The 20,622-nt window shown below is 42.3% G+C and overlaps 1 protein-coding gene across 15 annotated transcripts in view; it reads right to left on the bottom strand.

Annotated features, from left to right (window-relative positions):
* neb (nebulin) overlaps nucleotides 1–20,622 on the bottom strand; it is a 266,346-nt gene that overhangs the window by 88,465 nt on the left and 157,259 nt on the right. For all 15 annotated transcript variants that reach the window (XM_067987151.1, XM_067987136.1, XM_067987143.1 and 12 more), the window contains 14 exons: nucleotides 19,391–19,702; nucleotides 18,610–18,714; nucleotides 15,115–15,213; nucleotides 14,914–15,015; nucleotides 12,947–13,054; nucleotides 12,254–12,565; nucleotides 11,448–11,552; nucleotides 11,231–11,335; nucleotides 10,170–10,274; nucleotides 9,840–9,947; nucleotides 9,626–9,739; nucleotides 6,332–6,529; nucleotides 5,310–5,414; nucleotides 3,590–3,694 (listed from right to left, as the gene is read on the bottom strand). In XM_067987151.1, the coding sequence (XP_067843252.1) occupies nucleotides 3,590–3,694; nucleotides 5,310–5,414; nucleotides 6,332–6,529; nucleotides 9,626–9,739; nucleotides 9,840–9,947; nucleotides 10,170–10,274; nucleotides 11,231–11,335; nucleotides 11,448–11,552; nucleotides 12,254–12,565; nucleotides 12,947–13,054; nucleotides 14,914–15,015; nucleotides 15,115–15,213; nucleotides 18,610–18,714; nucleotides 19,391–19,702 (1,983 nt within the window). The remainder of the gene's footprint in view (nucleotides 1–3,589; nucleotides 3,695–5,309; nucleotides 5,415–6,331; nucleotides 6,530–9,625; nucleotides 9,740–9,839; nucleotides 9,948–10,169; nucleotides 10,275–11,230; nucleotides 11,336–11,447; nucleotides 11,553–12,253; nucleotides 12,566–12,946; nucleotides 13,055–14,913; nucleotides 15,016–15,114; nucleotides 15,214–18,609; nucleotides 18,715–19,390; nucleotides 19,703–20,622) is intronic.

Below are 20,622 nucleotides of genomic sequence, written 5' to 3'. Positions count from 1 at the left end.
TTGAGCCTTCCGCCACATCTGAATTAAACTGTCAAGCTGTGGACGCTAATTGGGCATCCGGATATAGCTCGCCGGTCGGGGCCTCAGGAACTTCAGCCGGCTCTGACGCTGAGCCTGCCTGTGAGTAGGTCCTGGGGATGGGAGGCGAACCGGAGGGAGTCGAGCCCAGGCCAACGAGGCCCTGCTCCTCCTAGCTTCACAGAAACGAAAGTATAAAAAAGCTCACTCACCTTTTTGTAAGTGGCCCAAGGGGCCAGTGGTTAGGTCGTTGTAGACCAGGAACAACTGAGCAGAGCATGCCCCGCCCAGTTGATGCCAAATTTGGTGCAGGTCCTAAGACAAGTGTTAAGACCCCAATTTGCATATGCAAGGCACCCTTTCAGGCAAGTGTCCTACACACTTGGAAATCACTGGCTTCGAATTTGGTAGCTGGCGCACTTCCGGGGTAGATTTGACACAATTTGTGAGCTCAAATCCTCTTGCAATGAAGGCCAACATACCATTTGCCTTCCTAACTGCTTGCTGCACCTGCATGTTTACTTTCAGTGACTGGTGTACAAGGACAGCCAGGTCCCTTTGTACATCAACATTCCCCAATCTATCACCATTTAAATAATACTCTGCCTTTCTGTTTTTCCTTCCGAAGTGGATAACTTCACATTTATCCATGTTATACTGTATTTGCCATGTATTTTCCCACTCATTCAACTTGTCTAATTCGCCTTGAAGCCTCATTGCATCCTCCTCACAACTCACAATCCCATTTATTTTTGTGTCCTCAGCAAACTTGGAAATATTACATTTGGTTCTCTCATCCAAATCATTGATATATATTGTGAATAGCTGGGGCCCAAGCACTGATCCCTGCGGTACCCCACTAGTACCACCTGCCACCCCGAAAAAGACCCATTTATTCCTTCTCTCTGTTTCCTGTCTGTTAACTAATTTTCAATCCATGCCAGTATATTACTCCCAATCCCATGTGCTTTAATTTTGCACACTAACCTCTTATGTGGGACTTTATCAAAGGTTTCTAAAAATCCAAATACACCACGTCCACTAGTTCTCCCTTATCTAATCTACCAGTTACATCTTCAAAAAACTCCGTTAGGTTGGTCAAACATGATTTCCCTTTCCTTAATCCATGTTGACTTTGTCTAATCCCATTGATATTTTCTAAGTGTCCTGTTATCACATCCTTTACAATAGACTCTAACATTTTCCCTGCTACTGATGTTAGGCTAACTGGTCTGTAGTTCCCTGTTTTCTCTCTCCCTCCTTTTTTAAATAGTGGGGTTACATTTGCCACCCTCCAATCTGCAGGATCTGTTCCATAATCTATAGAATTTTGGAAGATGACAACTAATGCATCCACTATTTCCATGGCTACCTCTTTTAGTACTCTGGGATGCAGATTATCAGGCCCTGGAGATTTATCGGCTTTCAGTCCCATTAATTTCTCCAGCACTATTTTTTTACTAATACTAATTTCCTTTAATTCCTCCTTCTCACTACTCCCTTGGTTCCCTAACATTTCTGGGAAGTTATTTGTATCCTCTTCCATGAAGACAGAACCAAAGTATTTGTTTAATTGCTCTGCCATTTCCTTGTTCCCCATTATAAATTCTCCTGTTTCTGACTGTAAGGGACCTACATTTGTCTTCATTAATCTTTTTCTTTTTACATACTTGTAGAAGCTTTTACAGTCCACTTTTATGTTCCTTGCAAGTTTACTCTCATACTCTATTTTTCCCCTCTTAATCAATCTCTTGGTCCTTTTTGCTGAATTCTAAACTGCTCCCAATCCTCAGGCTTGCTACTTTTTCTGGTAACTTTATATGATTCCTCTTTGGATCTAATACTATCCTTAATTTCTTTTGTTAGCCATGGTTGGGCCGTATTTCCTTTTGTGTTTTTGCGCCAGAAAGGAATGTATAACTATTGCAATTCATGCATTTGTTCCTTAAATGTTAGCCATTGCCTATACACCGTCATGCCTTTTAATGAAGCTTCCCAATCTATCATAGCCAACGCACTCCTCATACCTTCATAGTTTCCTTTGTTTAGACTTAGGACCCTAGTTTCAGATTGGACTACTTCACTTTCCATCTTAATGAAGAATTCTATCATGTTATGGTCACTCTTCCTTAAAGGACCCCGCACAACAAGATTATTAATTAACCCCTTCTCATTGCATAATACCCAATCTAGGATAGCCTGTTCCCTAGTTGGCTCCTCAACATACTGGCCTAAAAATCCATCTCGTACACACTCCAGGAATTCATCCTCCACAGAATTATTGCTAATTTGGTTTGGCCAGTCTATATGTAGATTAAAGTCACCCATGATTACTGTAGTACTCTTGTTACATGCATCTCTAATTTCCTGTTTGATGCCGTCCCCTACATTACCACTACTGTTTGGAGGCCTATAGACAACTCCCACCAGTGTTTTCTGCCCCTTGGTGCTTCTTAACTTCACCCAGACTGATTCTACATCTTGATTTTCTGAGCCAATATCCTTTCTCATTATTGCTCTGATTTCATCCTTTACTAACAACACCACCCCACCTCCTTTTCCTTCTTGCCTGTCCTTCCTAAGTATCGAATACCCTTGGATATTCAGCTCCCGGCCTTGGTCACAATGCAGCCATGTCTCCGTTATCGCAATTATATCATATTTGTTTACATCTATTTGCTCTGTTAATTTGTCTACCTTATTACGAATGCTTCGTGCATTCAGATACAGTGCCTTTAGATTTGTCTTTTTAACATTTTTAGACATCTTAACATTTTTTTGTACTATGGCCCTATTTGTCTTATTGCCATTTTTTCTTACCCGGGCCCTATTTGTTAGTGAACTCTTTTGTTTATACGCTCTGTCCCTTCCTGACACAATCTGGTTATCCTTACCCCAATCACTTTCCTGCACTGCTTCCTTGTCCTTTCTCTTTGGCATTCTAGATTTCTCTCCAACGGGACCCTCCCCCCACCTTATTTAGTTTAAAGTCCTATCTACCGCCCCAGTTATTCAATTTTTAAAAATTCATTCATGGGATGTGGGCGTCGCTGGCAAGGCCGGCATTTATTGCCCATCCCTAATTGCCCTTGAGAAGGTGATGGTGAGCCACCCTTCTTGAACCGCTGCAGCCCGTGTGGTGAAGGTTCTCCCACAGTGCTGTTAGGTGGGGAGTTCCAGGATTTTGACCCAGTGATGATGAAGAAACGGCGATATATTTCCAAGTCTACCTTATTTGCTAGAACTCTGGTCCCAGCATGGATCAGGTGTAGTCCGTCCCAACGGAACAGCTCTCTCTTTCCCCAGGACTGTGCCAGTGCCCCACGAATCGAAACCCACTTCTCCCACACCAATCTTTGAGCCACGCATTCATCTCCCTGATCCTATTGACATCCACTAATGTCACCAAGAGTAACGTCTAGGCCCCGATTCAAAAAATTACCTTGAAGTACAGAAAAGCTCACCCAGAGGTATAAATTGAAAGAATACTCAGATATTTGTGATCTTGTCAATAAGAGTATAGCTATTCTGGGCAGCTAAAATGATTGTATTGTAGCTCTCAAATACTTACATCACTTAACTGAAGGCCACTTTGGACAGCTGTCAAATAGACTGGTGTATCTGTGACCACAGTATAGTTCTCAAAATTCTTCTTTCCACCAATTCTGTATTTGTTCTGTAATAAATCAAATGTCAAAAAGAATCTGTTGAACTAAATGTTGATTTGCAGTCAACAAAATGTACTACTTCAGGCACCAACTTCGACAACATTTTGAGCCAAACTGAGGAATGCAAGTGTGACTGTGCACTGAAAAATGCCACTATTTTGAGACAATACATAATGTTCAATTTAGGATATATTTTAGCAAATGTGTTCCATGATAACTTTTTACTATTTATTAGTTATTTCTCTTTACATTGTCCCCAAACCACACATAGGGGGTGATTTTAAATGGAGCCGGGAAGGGGGTGAGGGGGTCAATTTGAGGCCAGGAAACCCATTAGTTTCCCGGACACTCTTACAATTTTAATGTAAGGATGTCTTCTATTTTTTTTTGTCGATTACCCGTCCGACTGACTGGCTGATTGACAGTTTGGTCTCAGTCGGACGGGAGACCAGCCAGAGAGAGGACTTCTTCAGGTAAGTCTGCAGATAAGTCCTTGTTTGTATGAATGGGGTGGGCATGGATGGGCACATCACAGGGGTCCGCGATCATTGAGGGGGAGGGTCGGGGGTCGGAGGATTGGGGTCGAGGTCGGAGGGGGAGGATCGGGGTCGGTGTTGGAGAATCGGGGTCAGAGGATTGGGGGTGGGGGATCGGGATCAGGCATCGGAGGGGGATGATTGGGGTCGAGGGTCATGTGTCCGCGATCAGGGGTTGGCGATCGGCGGGGGGTGGGGGGCACGGTCGGTGCAGGTAGGTTTGTTGGGCCTGGGGGAAGCACTTCTGCTCCTCCGGGCCCACAAGCTATGCCTTTCTAGGCACCTACCTGTTAGTCTCGGGCCTTCTCACCTCCTTCCACGAGGCGTAAAACAGAAGGCCCAGGAATCCCGGCCCCCCGGGGTTGAAATCGGGAATTAGTGAAAAATGGAGGCCTAAAGCTTCCTTGAAAGGTTTTAAGGCCCAACCCACATCCTGGGAGTGGGTTGGCCGCCCACCCCTCGTCCCGCCCCTGTGAAAACCGGAAATGGGCGGGTTGGAGGCGGATCTGGAATGGTGGCAATTATCAATGCCCCCCCACCCCCAACCCACCAGTTTTTTACTTTTAAAATCGAGCCATTTTTCTCCCCTGCCATTTCTCTTCCTTTACTTCTGCTCAGCAATCTCCTCTTGATAGCCTTGGCTGTGATCCGAAACTCAGCATTTGACAAAATACTGGGCATAGAATTCATATGCTAGCATTCAGTGGCACAGTCTTTTTATACACTAATCCGCTCTATCAACTAGCCACCAACTATCAAACCACATAACTAAATCAACTATTTTAAAATGTGAAGTAAAATCACATTGCTATGTAAGTAAGTTCTAGTATATATCATAAGAGGTTCCTTTACATCCTGAAATATGGTTCATAAAGACAATGGCAGTGGACCATGTGATATTCTATCTGTACTTTTTTTAATAACATACAAACTAACTAGCAGCACAGCCTAGACTGGCATGCATAATTTTCTTTTGCTGTAGTCTTGCAGAACACCTTGATTTATGCTGGCACAGATCTACCAGTATTCTGACATTCACTTCATCAAACTTGAAAGAATAATTGCTACACAGTTAAATATGTCTTACATCGCTCTGTAGTTCATAGGCCTCCTTGGCTCGCAGTATTTCTGGAGTGTCCCAGGCGTAACAACCCAAACCCTTCAGCCAGTTCAGGTCATCCTTGTACACAAACTGTAATATGGACAAATAAAGTTAGCAAAAGTTGAAGTGTCCTTCTATCAGCTCTTTTTAATTGCACTGTTACCAGTAATTATGATGTGGAGATGCCGGTGATGGACTGGGGTTGACAATTGTAAACAATTTTATTTGAAAATCACAAGCTTTCGGAGGCTTCCTCCTTCCTCAGGTGAATGTCAGGAAATCCTCGAACCTTTCGCATTTATAAACCAGTAATTGTAACAGCAATAGAACAGTACTGCATTGTCTTACATTGTCTGTTCTGAAAAGAGAGTTTTCAAGGATGTTCAATTCCGGAAAATGGACTGGAAATGAAAATTTCTGTGCCACCAACACCAAGATCAACTGTAGTAGGCATTCCACTTTACTCAGAGATAAAGATCAATGGTAGCAACATAGTGATCAATGATATCACAGGCATCTTCATTTTTTGTCTGAGATATGTGGATTGTCCAGACCTTCCAACTGTCCCATTTTACTTGGATGTCCCGACGTTAAACAGTGCTGCTAAAATCAGCTGGTTACACGGAAAAACATGGTCCCACCCCCAAGTGCTGACCAAATTCCACCATGGTTGAGAGATGTTAAACTATTCCTCGCAATTGTCTGATATGCATCGTTCAACACCAACACCAAATATAATAAATGGGCATTACTGTGACTAATCTATTCCCTTTCTACAGAAGGATTTAGTTTTGCTTGGCTTTCAATGTTTATTCACATCACTTTAAGCCATTCCCAATGGCCTGAAGTGAATATCTACAATGTTAGTGACACCGTTATAGGCTCCAGCACGGACTCGATTTTTAGTTCTATTCCTCTCCAATTACATACGTTTAATAAGTCATGTCTCTCCATATTGCCCCACCGCTCGTGGTTAAGACCCATGAATATATTTAATTGATACGTACGTCACTTAAGATCTCTTGAGCTCTCTTAGCACGAATGACATCGTGCTCATCAGGCAGGCAGGTCCAATGATGATAGTAGGTGCGGTATTCAATGTCACTGAGGATCTGCTGGCATTTCTTTGCCACAACGTGGCTAATCATGTCATTGGGGATGTGTACCTTGCACTTGGTATCTTCATAATCCTTCCTGTAATCCAGCTAAGAAAGGAAACAATATAATGTAAAGTATAGGGCATGGAATATGGTGTTAAATACTAAAAATAATCACAAACACTCTTCCTGTGGTACAAATATGGGGTGTTGGCCATTCTTCAGTGCCTCACCCAAGTGGTCATCGACAGAGTGTTGAGCAAGCTATTTGATCATAGAGGGTGTTACAGCCAAGCTCAATTCTATTCTCACCTAATGTCTACTTACATACATTTCCAGCAGAGGCTGCTGAATAGCAAACAGAAGCAAGAATCTTGGTTGAATTTCCCCTCCCTAACCAGAGTCAGTGATACAAATTGTATTGCCCCTACTTTAACCCAAAGTTACTGAGACTAACTCTATCACTCCGACTGTAACCCAGAGGTACCAAGACTAAATCTATTGCTCCGACTGTAACCCAGAGGTACCAAGACTAACTCTATCACTCTGACTGTAACCCAGAGGTACCGAGACTAACTCTATCACTCTGACTGTAACCCAGAGGTACCGAGACCAACCCTATCACTCCCACTGTAACCCAGAGGTACCAAGACTAACTCTATTGCTCTGACTGTAACCTGGCTGAGATCAGCCCCCAGCTCAGCACAGATTAGGGCTTTTCTGGTCTGTATAGGTCAGTTAATCATTGGATAAACTCACTGAGTCACTGGGGAGCTCATAAGTTATTTTTAATATCATCTTATAAATCATTACTAATCCTGAACAACTCTACTCAGCTGAAAGTCTTAATCCATACAGAGGTATCAAACATAGTCTCAACAAAAGGATTGTGCAGCCTACAGAAACTGCCTGTGCATTCCATTGCTCAGTGGTTGGTCTCTTTGTGGCTGTGCTTTATAGTTGGATCTAAATTTTAGACTCCAACAGCAGCTGGTAGTCATGTTGGGATTTTAAAAAAAAAATCAAAATCCTTGGCTGGGGTTGAGGAGAAAAGTTTTCCAAAAATGCATAAAAGGTTATTTAAACTATAGGGGTAAATTTTAACTGAGAGCCTGAAAGGGAATGGGGGGTGGGGGTGGGGATGGGAGAGGTAAGTGGGCGGACAAACTTAATGAGGCCCATCAATTTCACTTCTGGGTTTCTGACAGGCTGGCTTGATGTCGGCCAGGAAGGCCTGCTGCAGCAGGCCGCAGCCGGGGATCAGAAGGAGGGAGGGAGGGATGATAGGCTGAGAAGAAGATCAGGGGTGGGGGCTGAGGAGAGGATCGGTGGGGGGGCTGATAAAGAGATTGGGGGGCTAATGAAGAGATGCAAGGTCGCTGGAGGTTGAGTGAAGAGCCAGACGTAGGGTCCACCATGGGGAGGGGGGGGGGGGGGGGGGGAGGGGGAGGCGGCCATCATCGGGGGTGGGGGGAGCCACCATCGGTGTGTTGGGGGGGGGGGGGTGGTTGGCTGAGCACGGGGATCCTGTTGGCCAGGTGAGCTTGTTGCGCCTGGATGAAGCACTCCTGTTCCTCCGGGCCCACAAGCAGTGCAATAAAGGCCCTTCCCGCCTGCTTTCACGTGACGTGAATGGGAAGCGATGGGAAATCTGAACAGGTAAGGTTAAATTCATTTTATTATTCCAATACACAAAATATTAAGTACCTCAAGTATCTCAATGAGGTACATTGCCCTTTTAAGTATCGGCCCACTGGCTTTAAGTGGGGCGAGACTTCTTGGTATCTGCTCTCCACACACAGACAAACCTGCCTGGGTTAAACCCAGAAGCAGGCGTGTTGGAGTCGGGATGTGGTCCCGTTCTGAAAACGGAGTATTTTTACTCCCCATCCGCCCCCAACCCACCCATTCTTGGGGGTTAAAATTTACCCCAATGTCTTTAAACTATCATACACTAAGATCTGCTAACTTAACTTGACATTGTGTGAGAATCTCAACTCTATACATTCAACTTTTATAAAATCATATTGGAGAAGATGTGTAGTCTGGGACATCTGTCAAATCTGCACAGTTGTGATGTGCTACTCTACTCAATACCCTAACTAGTCAATCAGGCCCATACACATCACGTGGCCAAGAGGGCAGGATAGGCAGCTTACTAGCAGACTACCTCCAATACTGTGGTTGGTCGGCAGCCACAAGGTACACAAGGGGGCCTAATGAAGACTTCCTGCCTGAATTTGTCTGTGCTTCCCACAAACCCCTCCACATGGGACAGCAGCTGTATCATGCTCAGTGCCTCCCTGCACCACTCTAATTGAAATTGGAAACTCAGCAAGAAGGGGAATGGAGCCTGCAGCTCTGCACTTTGTGTTGGTTTTCCATCGCACTGCAACATCCTATCTTCACCTAGCAACTTCTAAACATAAGCCTTGAAAGTGCGCTATGCAATATAGAATATTATATTAATGCTAAACATCTTTTTATGACATTACTTTGCCTGTTATTTTAACAGAGGCATTAACCAGTTTAAAATAAATTGGCCAACACCTCCGTTAAAATAACAGAATATCACACAGCATTGATTCTAAACTATTGTCCATCCGAATTCACACTACAATTAGCATATGGCAATACAAGTGCTTGGTATTTAATCTGTGGGCCCTATCCAATTATATGATTTAAAACAAGAAGCACTGGACAAAGCAGAACTCAAAAAGAGCAGACTTTCCACATAACTTTATCCAATGCACTAATTCAAGGTCAAAGGACCTGAGATTTCCCTTGGAAACTAGACAATTGTTTGAAAAGCTATTACAAACTCACTTTGTTTTTCTTGTCTATTGCTTCAGGCAATAAGCTCTGAATTCCTCTGCTGACTATAATGAAACTCCAAACAATGACCAGAAAAACAACTGGTTAAATCATAGAAACAGGAGTAAGTCATTCAGCCCCCTGAGCTTGTTCCGCCATTCAATTAGATCATGGCTGATCTGTATCTTAGCTCCACTTACCCGCCTTGGTTTCATATCCCTTAATACTCTTACCTAAGAAAAATCAACACTGTTGTAGCAGCCAAGCTTGCAAAGAGGGCTTGTAATAATCTTTTTGTAACAATGAAATACCAGCCAGGAGAACCTAATAGAATGATAAGTAGAACCCCTTCTATTATTAAATGAGTGAATGGTGTCAGATGGCACATACCATGTTCCTCATTTTATCCACAGCCAGTGCCTGGATTACAGCAGGAAAGTCCTTGATATCTCCTCCAGCCAAATAATGTCCCTTGAGCTTTTCGTATAGTTCCTTGTACTTCAGCTGGGAAATCAAATCCATGTTTAAATTAGTTAATGCGTCTGCTAAATGAATGCCACAATCAAAAGAAATTCTAAGAAAGAGAGAATTAGTCTCTACTTACATCACTGCTTACGTTCTCAGCATGTTTAGCAACAACCAGAGGCAGATAGTCTGGAGGCAAGGTGTATCCTGTAGCTTTGCTGCTCTCCCATCCATCCTTATAAAATTTCTGTTTGGTAAAAACCCCATGTATTATAACATAATACATAGACAGCTCAAGCCAAAAACAATATACCCCAGTTATAACTGAATCAATATGTATGGTTTCTTCCAACAAGTCAAAATTTTAGTCCTTAATAGCACTTATTACATTGTACATAAAATTAAAAAGCAGCAACATGATCTGCAATCATTTAGTTTTAATTTCAAAATAAAACATCAAAAAACTCACCTGACTAACATGCTTTGCCATTTCCCTTGAACGAGCCAGCTCAGGTGTGTCAGGGGCACCGATATACTTGCCCTTCTCAAGGTTAAATGTCTCTTTGTACTTCAACTAATGAAAATAAAATCATTGAACTTATTAAAATCAAGGCATTAAAAGAGCAGCTCCAACATCTAATAAACATGGAAACAAAACTTTTGAGAAACATAGCATACTGACAGTAAAATCACCACTGTAGTAAATGTAAACTGTAGCTCAGGCTACAAAACTAACTGCATGCAAGATCAGCAACATCACTCGCTAACTACTGAAGGCATTTATGTATTTTCGTATTGCTTTGGAGGTGGTTCAGAGTAGGTTCACTCGACTGATTCCTGGGATGAGGGGGTTATCTTATGAGGAAAGGTTGGACAAGTTGGGCCTGTATACATTGGAGTTTAGAAGAATGAGAGGTGATCTTATTGAAACATATAAGATCCTGAGGGGACTAGAAGGGGTAGTTGCTGAGAGGATGTTTCCCTTTGTGGGAGAGACTAGAACTAGGGGCCACAGTTTAAAAATAAGGGGTCTCCCATTTAAGACGGAGATGAGGAGAATTTTTTTCTCTCAGAGGGTCATGAATCTGTGGAACTCCCTTCCCCAGAGAACGGTGGAGGCAGGGTCATTTTTAAGGCTGAGTTAGATAGATTCCTGATTCCTGATTAACAAGGGAGTCAAAGGTTATAGTAGGTAGACGGAAAAGTAGGGTTGAGGTCACAATCAGATCAGCCATGATCTTATCAAATGGCAGAGCAGGCTCGAGGGGCCGAATGGCCTACTCCTGCTCTTAATTCGTCTGTTCATATGTTCGTAATTGACAGATATCAGCAATATCCTACAGATATTCTCAAACTACTGACTCCTGATCAACTTCAGAGAATATGTCAATGTGGACATTTTACGTGCCAAAATGAACTAGTAGAGTGTCACAGGAACATAGGAACAGGAGTTGGCCATTCAGCCTCTTGAGCCTGTTTCGCCATTCAATTAGATCAGGTATCTATTATAAAATGCTGAGATATACTTACATCACTCAAGTTGTTTGAATTTATCTTGGCCTGCACCACTTCTGGCAGGTCAGTAATTGAGGTAAACTTGGCAAAGTTTGCAACAGCATTTTCTTTATATGCTCTCTGAAAAAGAGTAAACAGGCAGAGGACACCAAACATGTTATTCGAATGATAAAAAGGGGAAACTCTAAGAGGACAATGTGTCAATCAAACATACATAAAGAGCTATACTTACATCATTTAATATCTCCTGTGCCTTTTTCACCTTTTGATGCTCCACTGAATCCAGGGGAATCCAGCCACAGCCACGTATCCATTCAAGATCTGACTTGTACACAAACTAAAAATTAAGGAATGACATATGAGCACAATGGTAAAGTTGCAAATGCTAAAAACGTTATGACACCTTCTGGTTTCGAATCCTAGTCTCAATTCCCCTATTCTTCAAATTGTCAGTCTGGCCATTAAACTAATGGTGCAATGACTGATGGTGGCAGAAAGTCAGCAGGAGCACCAGTTTTGGTCACCTTTTTGTGGTGAGGCTATGGTTAATTGCATATATGTGATTTGTATCAATTAGTGTTAATTGTGTTCAGGTGGTGGGAATGAATTGGGGACTCTCTTGTATCCATTTATAGGAGGGTGTGTAATGTTGAGCTATGTGAATAAATGATGTGGAGATGCCGGTGATGGACTAAAGGCATGTGAATAAAGGCATGGAAGCAACTAAAGACCAGGCTCTAGTATTCTATCCTTCATCATCTGGCTATCCAATTTATAACACCTACCACCGTCACCCCGAAATAGGAGCCCAAAGGTGGATGCCCAGCACGCGTGTGTCACACACACACACACACACACAGCCCTACTGACCCACTGCCGTTACACACAGTCCCACTGACCCAGTGCAGACACACACAGCCCCATGGCACATGGGCAAGGTACCAGAGGAATGCTGGTACCCAGCATGAATCATTATCTTCAGCAGAGCAGGGAAAAAATTGGAGGAGAAAAAAAAAATGAAAGTATATTAATACTCACATCACTCTGCAAATCATAAGCCTTCCGTGCCTGGATCACATCATTCTGGTCTGGCAGACAGGTCCACTCGTGCAGGTAATGTCTGTAGTCAATGTCACTGACCAGGGTCTGGCATTTCTTGGCCGACAGGATCTCCAGCATGTCGACCGGTATGTTGAATTTGGTCTTAGATTTCTCAAAGTCCTTCTTGTAATGCCTGTCACTCTGAATCTTGCCTGCATGAATGCACCAAACCATTTTGGGGTCATCATGAATGTCACGGCATCCAATGTGGTGGCCAAGCTGATTGGCATATTCAGCTTTATATTTCAGCTGGCAAAAAACAATGATTTATAACCAGTTAGTTATAGTACAATTAGATTAGAAAAAGAGATATTGAAGCGGTGGAAGAATAACCATGAAGAATAACCTTTTAATATTCATCAAACAGGCTTCATCAGTTCACTGGTAGTATTTGCTACATATTAATACATAGATTATCACAGCCTGAGAATTGTAATAACAGAGAAAGCCAATTCCACTGGACGCCTCTCTCAATGATTGTGAACTTGGCCACAAATCATCGCTCCATGGCAGAACAGGTTGATTGTCTCACCATTTGATCATTTTAACATAAATTGTGCAACTTGTCACTGAAGGACCTGTGTAGTCAGGTAATTAACTGATCGAGATAAGGTTCTGAACAAGACCCACCTCACTCTGAATGCCTTGTGATGACTTGGCATGACAGATTGACACTGCATCAACTGGTATCTTGTAACCAGTGGCTTTCAGGTTCTCCCATCCTTGCTTGTACAATTTCTAAATGGAAGAAACACAATGTCAGTATTAGACAAAAGATGACACACTTCAGTCCTGATAAATTCATAATTAACATGCCAAAGATGGAATACTTAGGCCAGGGTTCTCCTTAGAATCTAGGTTCTACAGAAAGGGAATGATTCAGAACAGGTTTTTAGAATGTTGGGGTCAACAAAAGTTTTTCGCGCTGGAAACAAGTGGAAATGATATGTTGAAATAACCTGGTATTAAACTATTAAATGGTAGAAAACATATCAACTACATTTCTGATCTGATTTAGATGAAACATAGAGATTAATTAAAATTAATTTTTTGGCCTTATTGTCACATGATACTAAGTATTTGATGTCTGTGACGAACAGGAGATTTATCAAGTTCATATCATATGAAAGCAGGGGCTAGCTGACTTGTGCTTGATTTAGAAAATCAAGGGGCATTGAGGTGAATTGCAGTTCCCCTACTGATTCCCTGGTTGAGGTCAGATAATGCAGCATATACTAAGGTTTAACTTGTTTTCTATTACATTCATCTGGTTGTCAACAAGAACTAGCCCATTAGTCTGAAAGTAGGAATACAAATCTCTAGAGTTCGTCAGTATTACAGCAAATGAGCGATTCATAAGGTATCACTGCTCCTCCCTAATTCTGCAGCTGTTGCTATGATATATGCTATTCCTAAGAATGCAATTTTGTTAATAGGAAAGGAATAAAAACATATTACACATCTGTGTAAGGGGTCAGTCAGTATCATTTTTCTTTCTCATTGTTCATGATGTGCAGAGACTTGTGGATGAAATGGGATTTTTCAATTTCCATTGAGCATTTAACACAATTATTGATGAATGAATTTTGACATTAAAGCAGGTTAAGGGCTAGGGGGCTGCTTGAGAAGTGTTAGGGAATCATTATTCCAGGTGCATCATGTGGGAGAACCCAAAACTAAGGGTCAAAATAGAAGATAGTCACAAATAAATCCAATAAGGAATTCAGGAGTATCTTCTTTACCCAGAGTGGTTAGAATGTGGAACTAGCTACCACATGGAGTTGTTGAGGCGAATAACATAGATGCATTTAAGGGGAAGCTAGATAAACACATGAGGGAGAAAGGGATAGAAGATTATGCTAATAGGGTTAGATGAAGAAAGGTGGGAGGAGGCTCGTGTGGAGCATAAACTCCAGCATAGACCAGTTGGGCCGAATGGCCTGTTTATATGCTGTAAATTCTATGTAATTCTGTGTAAAATGATTGGTTGTTTTGATTAAATTTTTATTAACAAAATTGCATTCACTGGAAGAGAAAATTACAAATCAAAATGGGCATTCCTCTCTTTTCCTCCCCCATACAGAGGAAAATACAGCCCCTTGTCATTTTGATGTCGGTTCAGAACTCCCACATATGAATTTCAACTTCCTTCTGCAAAGCCTGTAACTCTCTACCACCTTCTAAATTGGAAACTTTTACTTTTTTATACCTGCCGCACTCATGTTAGTGGGTAGAAACCTACTCCATAAGTTTAACTGGTAAGTATGCGGTAGTTACATCTTAAAATTACATTTAGCTCTTGGTTTCATTAGTTGATAATTGTATTCTTATTTTTTTATTGATTTTTAGATTATACAACAAATGGATCTTCTGACAAAATCAAACTTTTCTGAAGATATCTATAATTTTGAAGATTCTGATGGATTTCTAGTTGACTATTATGTCAATGTAAATATATATTTCAATTCAGAATTACTGATGTCAGTAATATGGATGGTTTTAAACATTCTGAAAACCAAGCAAGTAGCTCATTCTCTTTGAGAGACAAACACAGTGGGGTCCAAAATAAAGTTGTGAAATTTCCAAGCGGTACTTACTTCATTAAGGTTTTTAGCTGCTTCCCGTGCTGCAACAAATGTTGGTGAATCCACCAATGTGTACTTTGTCTTACTAGCATGCCATGCTTCACGGTACTTGACCTAAATGTTGAAAGGAAAGACTTATGAGAAACAATAACAAAACAACATTACAGCGGAGGAGAAAATAACGTGATCCGAGGCAGTAGAACATATACTCACATCGTTCAGGATGTCCGAACTGTGTTTAGCTGCAACGTAATCAATTCTGTCAGTCACTGGTGTAAACTGGAGACTATCCACTTTTGTGCGGTAATTTCTCTGTTGAAGATAGGACAATTGAAATTATCAAATGAAAGAATGGGGGATATTTTCCACTGTTCACTGATGTTGGTACAAAATTGGTGCAAGTATGCAGCAAAGAGCCTGCTTTATACTCAAACCATCTTTTCTCTAACAGTGAACAGATTTAAGTATACCCCTAAGTTCAAAGGCTCTTCCAATCTGCAGTTTATTTCAATTATCTGTATGGATGACAATGTTGTCATACATTTTTATGTCATATTTTTTCAATTGTTTTCTTTCCTCATTTAAGACTTTTCTGTGCATCATATGTGGACAATTAACCTGTTACGAGGCTTCTGTCAAAGGCGTTTTATGTAGGTGTATGAGCATGGTCTGCTGTTACTTCACTGCTAATCCTTTGTCCTTCCCTGTGTTATATGCTTGACCTTTGTTTTACCACTTCCTCAAATGGCAACTCTGAGATCAGAAGCTTACCTGTTCTGTGGGATCATTTCAGAGATATAACAACCTGTCAGTACTAACAAATCTTTACATTTGTATTCAATACCATCCTGAAATTGGATATAACACATTGGGGGTTATATTGAATAACGCCCGAAACCAGGCGCGGGGGGTCGCGGGGTGCAAGATTAACCCGTGCCCAGTCGTTGAGATGCAGGCAACACGTAACATTCATGCTTTCTGGTGATTTACCTGGTTGCTGCATCCAGCCAGCGTTACCTGCACTGTTGAGTGGCTGCTCACCTGCAGGGGGCCCAGATATCGCGAGTGGTTAGCACCACTTAAAGGCAGCCTGCATCTCTTAAAGGGGAGGCGCAGTGTGGCTGCAGGAAGTGGTGGAAGTCAATTGGGAAGTGAATCTGTGCTCCAATATAGTGCAGCATGGTGATGATAAGGCCTCTGGAATATTTAATGAGCAACAACTGGGCTGCTCAACGTTTGCGGGACTCTGATATTTGCAAAATATAAGATACGGATATGCACGGAGTCCAAACAGAGATTAGAAATCGCGCACGTAAAACACAGATGCAGGTCCTGCCCCTATGTTTACAAACTGTTGAGTTATGTTAAAACATTGAATAAAGGTTGCGCACTACAAAATCCCACATCCTCCAATCTGCACGCCAGATCCCACCAATCTGCCGATCTGAGTTTGTACCAGGCCTGTGAGAGAGCGTGCACCAAGGTTCTCTGATGATGCACTAGAGGCCTTGGTGCAAGAGGTGGTCAGAAGGAGGGGCTTCCAATATCCGCAGGGGAGCAAGAGGCCCTCCAGACATATGCTTCTGAGGCAGTGGGAGGCAGCAGGGGATGAAGTCAATGCCAGGCGCTTAGCACCATGAACATGGATGCAGTGCAGGACGAAGTTCAATGCTTTGACATGAGTGGTCAAGGTGAGTGAGGTCAACTGTCAAGTGGCATCCCCTACCAACTGTACCACTAGCCGCATTCACTGCTCCACACACTACACACACTCCCCATCACCCACCTACCAACAAACTCTTTCAATCAGTACTCAACTCTTCCAATCAGATGCTTCCTCTCACCTTCACACTGTTGCAAGCCGCAAACCCACAACTCACAGGTCACACACACACCGGCAGCTATTCAACCATGACAGACACATCACCCAAACATCTTGCAGGACATTCACCGACACACGTCCCGCTTTCTTGCAGGAGAAGGTGGCACATAACAGGAGGCAGCAAGTGGCAGTGGCTCCATGGAACATGATCCTCCTGTCCTCTCTCAGAATGACAGCATTCCTGTCCCACCCCTGCCACTCTGCCAGTGCCCTTATTGTTGCCTGTCAGCTAGCCAGCCCACTCCCTGTAGAGTATTGAAACTTTATTATTGGAACAAAGGAAGATAGGAACAGGAATAGGTCATTTAGCCCCTCGAGCCTGTTCCACCATTCAATGAGATCATGGTTGATCTGTGACCGAATTCCATATACCCGCCTTAGCCAAATATCCCGTAATCCTTTTGTTAACAAAAATCTATCAATCTCAGAATTAAAATTAACAATTTTTTTTTCGTTCATGGGATGTGGGCGTCGCTGGCAAGGCCAGCATTTATTGCCCATCCCTAATTGCCTTTGAGCAGGTGGTGGTGAGCCGCCTCCTTGAACCGCTGCAGTCCGTGTGGTGAAGGTTCTCCCAGAGTGCTGTTAGGTAGGGAGTTCCAGGATTTTGACCCAGCGACAATGAAGGAACGGCGATATATTTCCATGTCGGGATGGTGTGTGACTTGGAGGGGAATGTGCAGGTAGTATTGTTCCCTTGTGCCTGCTGCCCATGTCCTTCTAGGCGGTAGAGGTCGCGGGTCTGGGAGGTGCTGTCGAAATTGAGCTAGCATCGATTGCCGTTTGCGGAGCAGCGTTCCAAACTTCTTCCACCCTTTGCATGTGGAAGTGTTTCCTAATTTCACTCCTGCAAGTCCTGGCTCTAATTTTTAGGCGATGTCCCCTAGTCCTAGTATTCAAGTATAGGAGACCTCCAAAGACAGGTACAAATGCATCAGCAGCAATAATCCAGCAACGAACCTGCACTCCTGCACGATACCTTTAAATAGCACTGGTGGAGGAAGGGGAGGGGTCCTCCATGCTGTTTAAAATCTGTTCAGCAGTGCGAGGTAAAGACTTTGGCTAGAGCGTTGAGTTCCAAAATTGCATCCGTCCCTTTAAATCAGCATTGCACACTGATCTACCGCACATTCTCCCTACTTTACATGCTGCCGGCATTTGTTACTGGCGCTTGTGCGAACGTCTTTACCAATAAGGCGCCTGGCGCACATCATGCTAGAAGTGTGCGCGTGCATTCCAGATGCCATTTTGGGTCCTGAGGAGTCCGCGTAGTGCCTACACAATGGGCGCATGCGTGTTTGCATGTGGATGCTATCTGTAGCACATCATAATGTTTATGCACATAGAAGGCTGCGCGGGCAAAATATTATTATTATTAACCCTGTTTGGTAAAATCTGACCATTAAAATCTGGCAAGGAGTGATCACTTTGAATTTAAGTGCTGTAAAGACACAAGGGGATAATTTTCACCATTGCTTGGGTGGTAAACTGGCGGATTGCCCACCCTATATAGAACCTGCCTAACTTTCATTCCACTGATTTCAATGGAAATGGAAATGAAAATCTGCACGTTCTATAATGGGCGAGTGATCCGCTCTGCCAGTTTATCGCCCAAGCGGTGAGCCTGAAAATGACTTCCACACATTTTGGACACATATGAACATATCCACTACAGGTCAGTGGAAAATACACGTGGAAAAAGCCATTTGAACCATTGGCTTGTGACTCAGTGACCATTTTACCAAAGTGAACACAGTTCTACTGTCATTATTTGTGCATTATCTTATGCTGCTGACCACATGATGAAAAGGAACTCCCATACTTACATCACTTAAAATATCCTGGGCATGCTTTACTTTTTTAACATCTATGGAATCTGTTGGAATCCATCCAACTCCACGCAGCCACTCCATATCCGATTTGTAATTAATCTGCATCAAATGACAGGTGAATTATTAATCCTTATCTTTTCCATTTTTGAATTACTCGGTTAAGATTATCTGTTATTAGATGTATGCGAATACCCCTTCTAATTTAGAGTAATTATTTTTCTTCTCTTAGGTTCTCCCGCACTGTACTCCATTTCCCAGACAAGAGGACTGGTGAATGACTTGGTTCCTGGCTTCTGACAGTAGTCAGAACGCGCATGAGCGCTTGACTCACAGTTCAGTTTTCTCCCCATCGTCATTGGAAAGCACCCTGACCTCAAGTTAATGTCGACCCCAAATCCAACCGAGATGAAAATCTCGTCATGTGGAAAACTGTAGGGCTTGACCAGTTTAAAGTCCTGTCACAGGATAGACACAGGGTCTATTCAAACTCTAAGATACTGATCAAGCTCGATGCGCACTTTCCCTCGTTTATGGAGCCCTACTCACATTAACAATACAATCTTTGAATTAAGCAATCATTGTGTCATAATTATTCTATATAGACACCAAACAATGACATTTGTTGCAATAAAATGCTTTAGAGCAGCATTCTAAATAAAATCTCAAGATTTATTTAACTATGTAGTAGAATATTATCATTCAGTATAAACTAATGATTCAAGGAGAAGGATTTGAAATTTCAGGACAAAGCACTACAACATTTAATTTAACTCACATCACTTTGCAAATCATAGGCCTTCCGTGCCTGGATCACATCATTTTGGTCTGGCAGACAGGTCCACTGATGGAGGTATTGTCTGTAGTCAATGTCGCTGACCAGGTTCTGACATTTCTTGGCCAACAGGATCTCCAGCATGTCGGCTGGTATGTTGTACTTGGTCTTAGATTTCTGAAAATCCTTCTTGTACTCCTTGTCACTCTGAATCTTGGCTACATGCATGGACCAAACCATTTTGGGATCATCATGAACGTTAAGGCATCCAATATGGTGACCAAGCTGCTGGCGATAGGCTTCTTTATATTTATACTGTGGAGAAATGGCACAAATACATCAATCTCAATTTGTATTTTAACCTAAAGTAGAAATGTTATTGTGTCTCTTTAATAATTGTTATTCACTTATTAATTTTAATTCTGGAGTCAAATTGTAAAGTTAAATCAATCTTATTTGCATTTTAAAAATAAGGCATGATTAGTTATCTTTAAATTAAATTAAGCTACAAGGATATTTGCTACAATTCACAAAGTTTTTTATCAATATAAAAATATTTGTTCAATCCCTTTTTCTGAACTGTTTTAACTTCATAGACTGGATATTTTGTGATATTTTATAGAATCGTAGAAAGTTACGGCACAGAAGGAGGCCATTCAGCCCATCATGTCTGTGCTATTCAGCTTAATCCCACTTTCCAGCACTTGGTCCGTAGCCCTGTAGGTTATGGCACTTCAAGTGCTCATCAAAGAACTTTTTAAATGAGCTGAGGGTTTCTGCCTCTACCACCCTTTCAGGCAGTGAGTTCCAGACCCCCACCACCCCCTGGGTGAAAAAAATTCTCCTCAGCTCCCCTCTAATCCTTCAACCAATTACTTTAAATCTATGTCCCCTGGTCACTGACCCCTCTGCTAAGGGAAATAGGTACTCCCTATTCACTCGATCTAGGCCCCTCATTTTATACACCTTAATTAAATCTCCCCTCAGCCTCCTTTGTTCCAAAGAAAACAACCCCAGCCTATCCAATCTTTTCTCATAGCTAACATTCTCCAGTCCTGGCAATATCCTCATAAATCTCGTCTGTACCCTCTGCAGTGCAATTACATCTTTCCTGTAATGTGGTGACCAGAACTGTACACAGTACTCAAGCTGTGGCCTAACCAATGTTTTATACAGTTCTAGCATAATCTCCCTGCTCTTATATTCAATGCCTCAGCTAATAAAGGAAAGTATCC

Source organism: Heptranchias perlo, chromosome 7 (genome assembly GCF_035084215.1).
Source record: "Heptranchias perlo isolate sHepPer1 chromosome 7, sHepPer1.hap1, whole genome shotgun sequence".
Taxonomy (NCBI): domain Eukaryota; kingdom Metazoa; phylum Chordata; class Chondrichthyes; order Hexanchiformes; family Hexanchidae; genus Heptranchias; species Heptranchias perlo.
The sequence above is the reverse complement of the archived record's forward strand: the minus strand, read 5'-3'. Positions and strand labels throughout refer to the sequence as shown.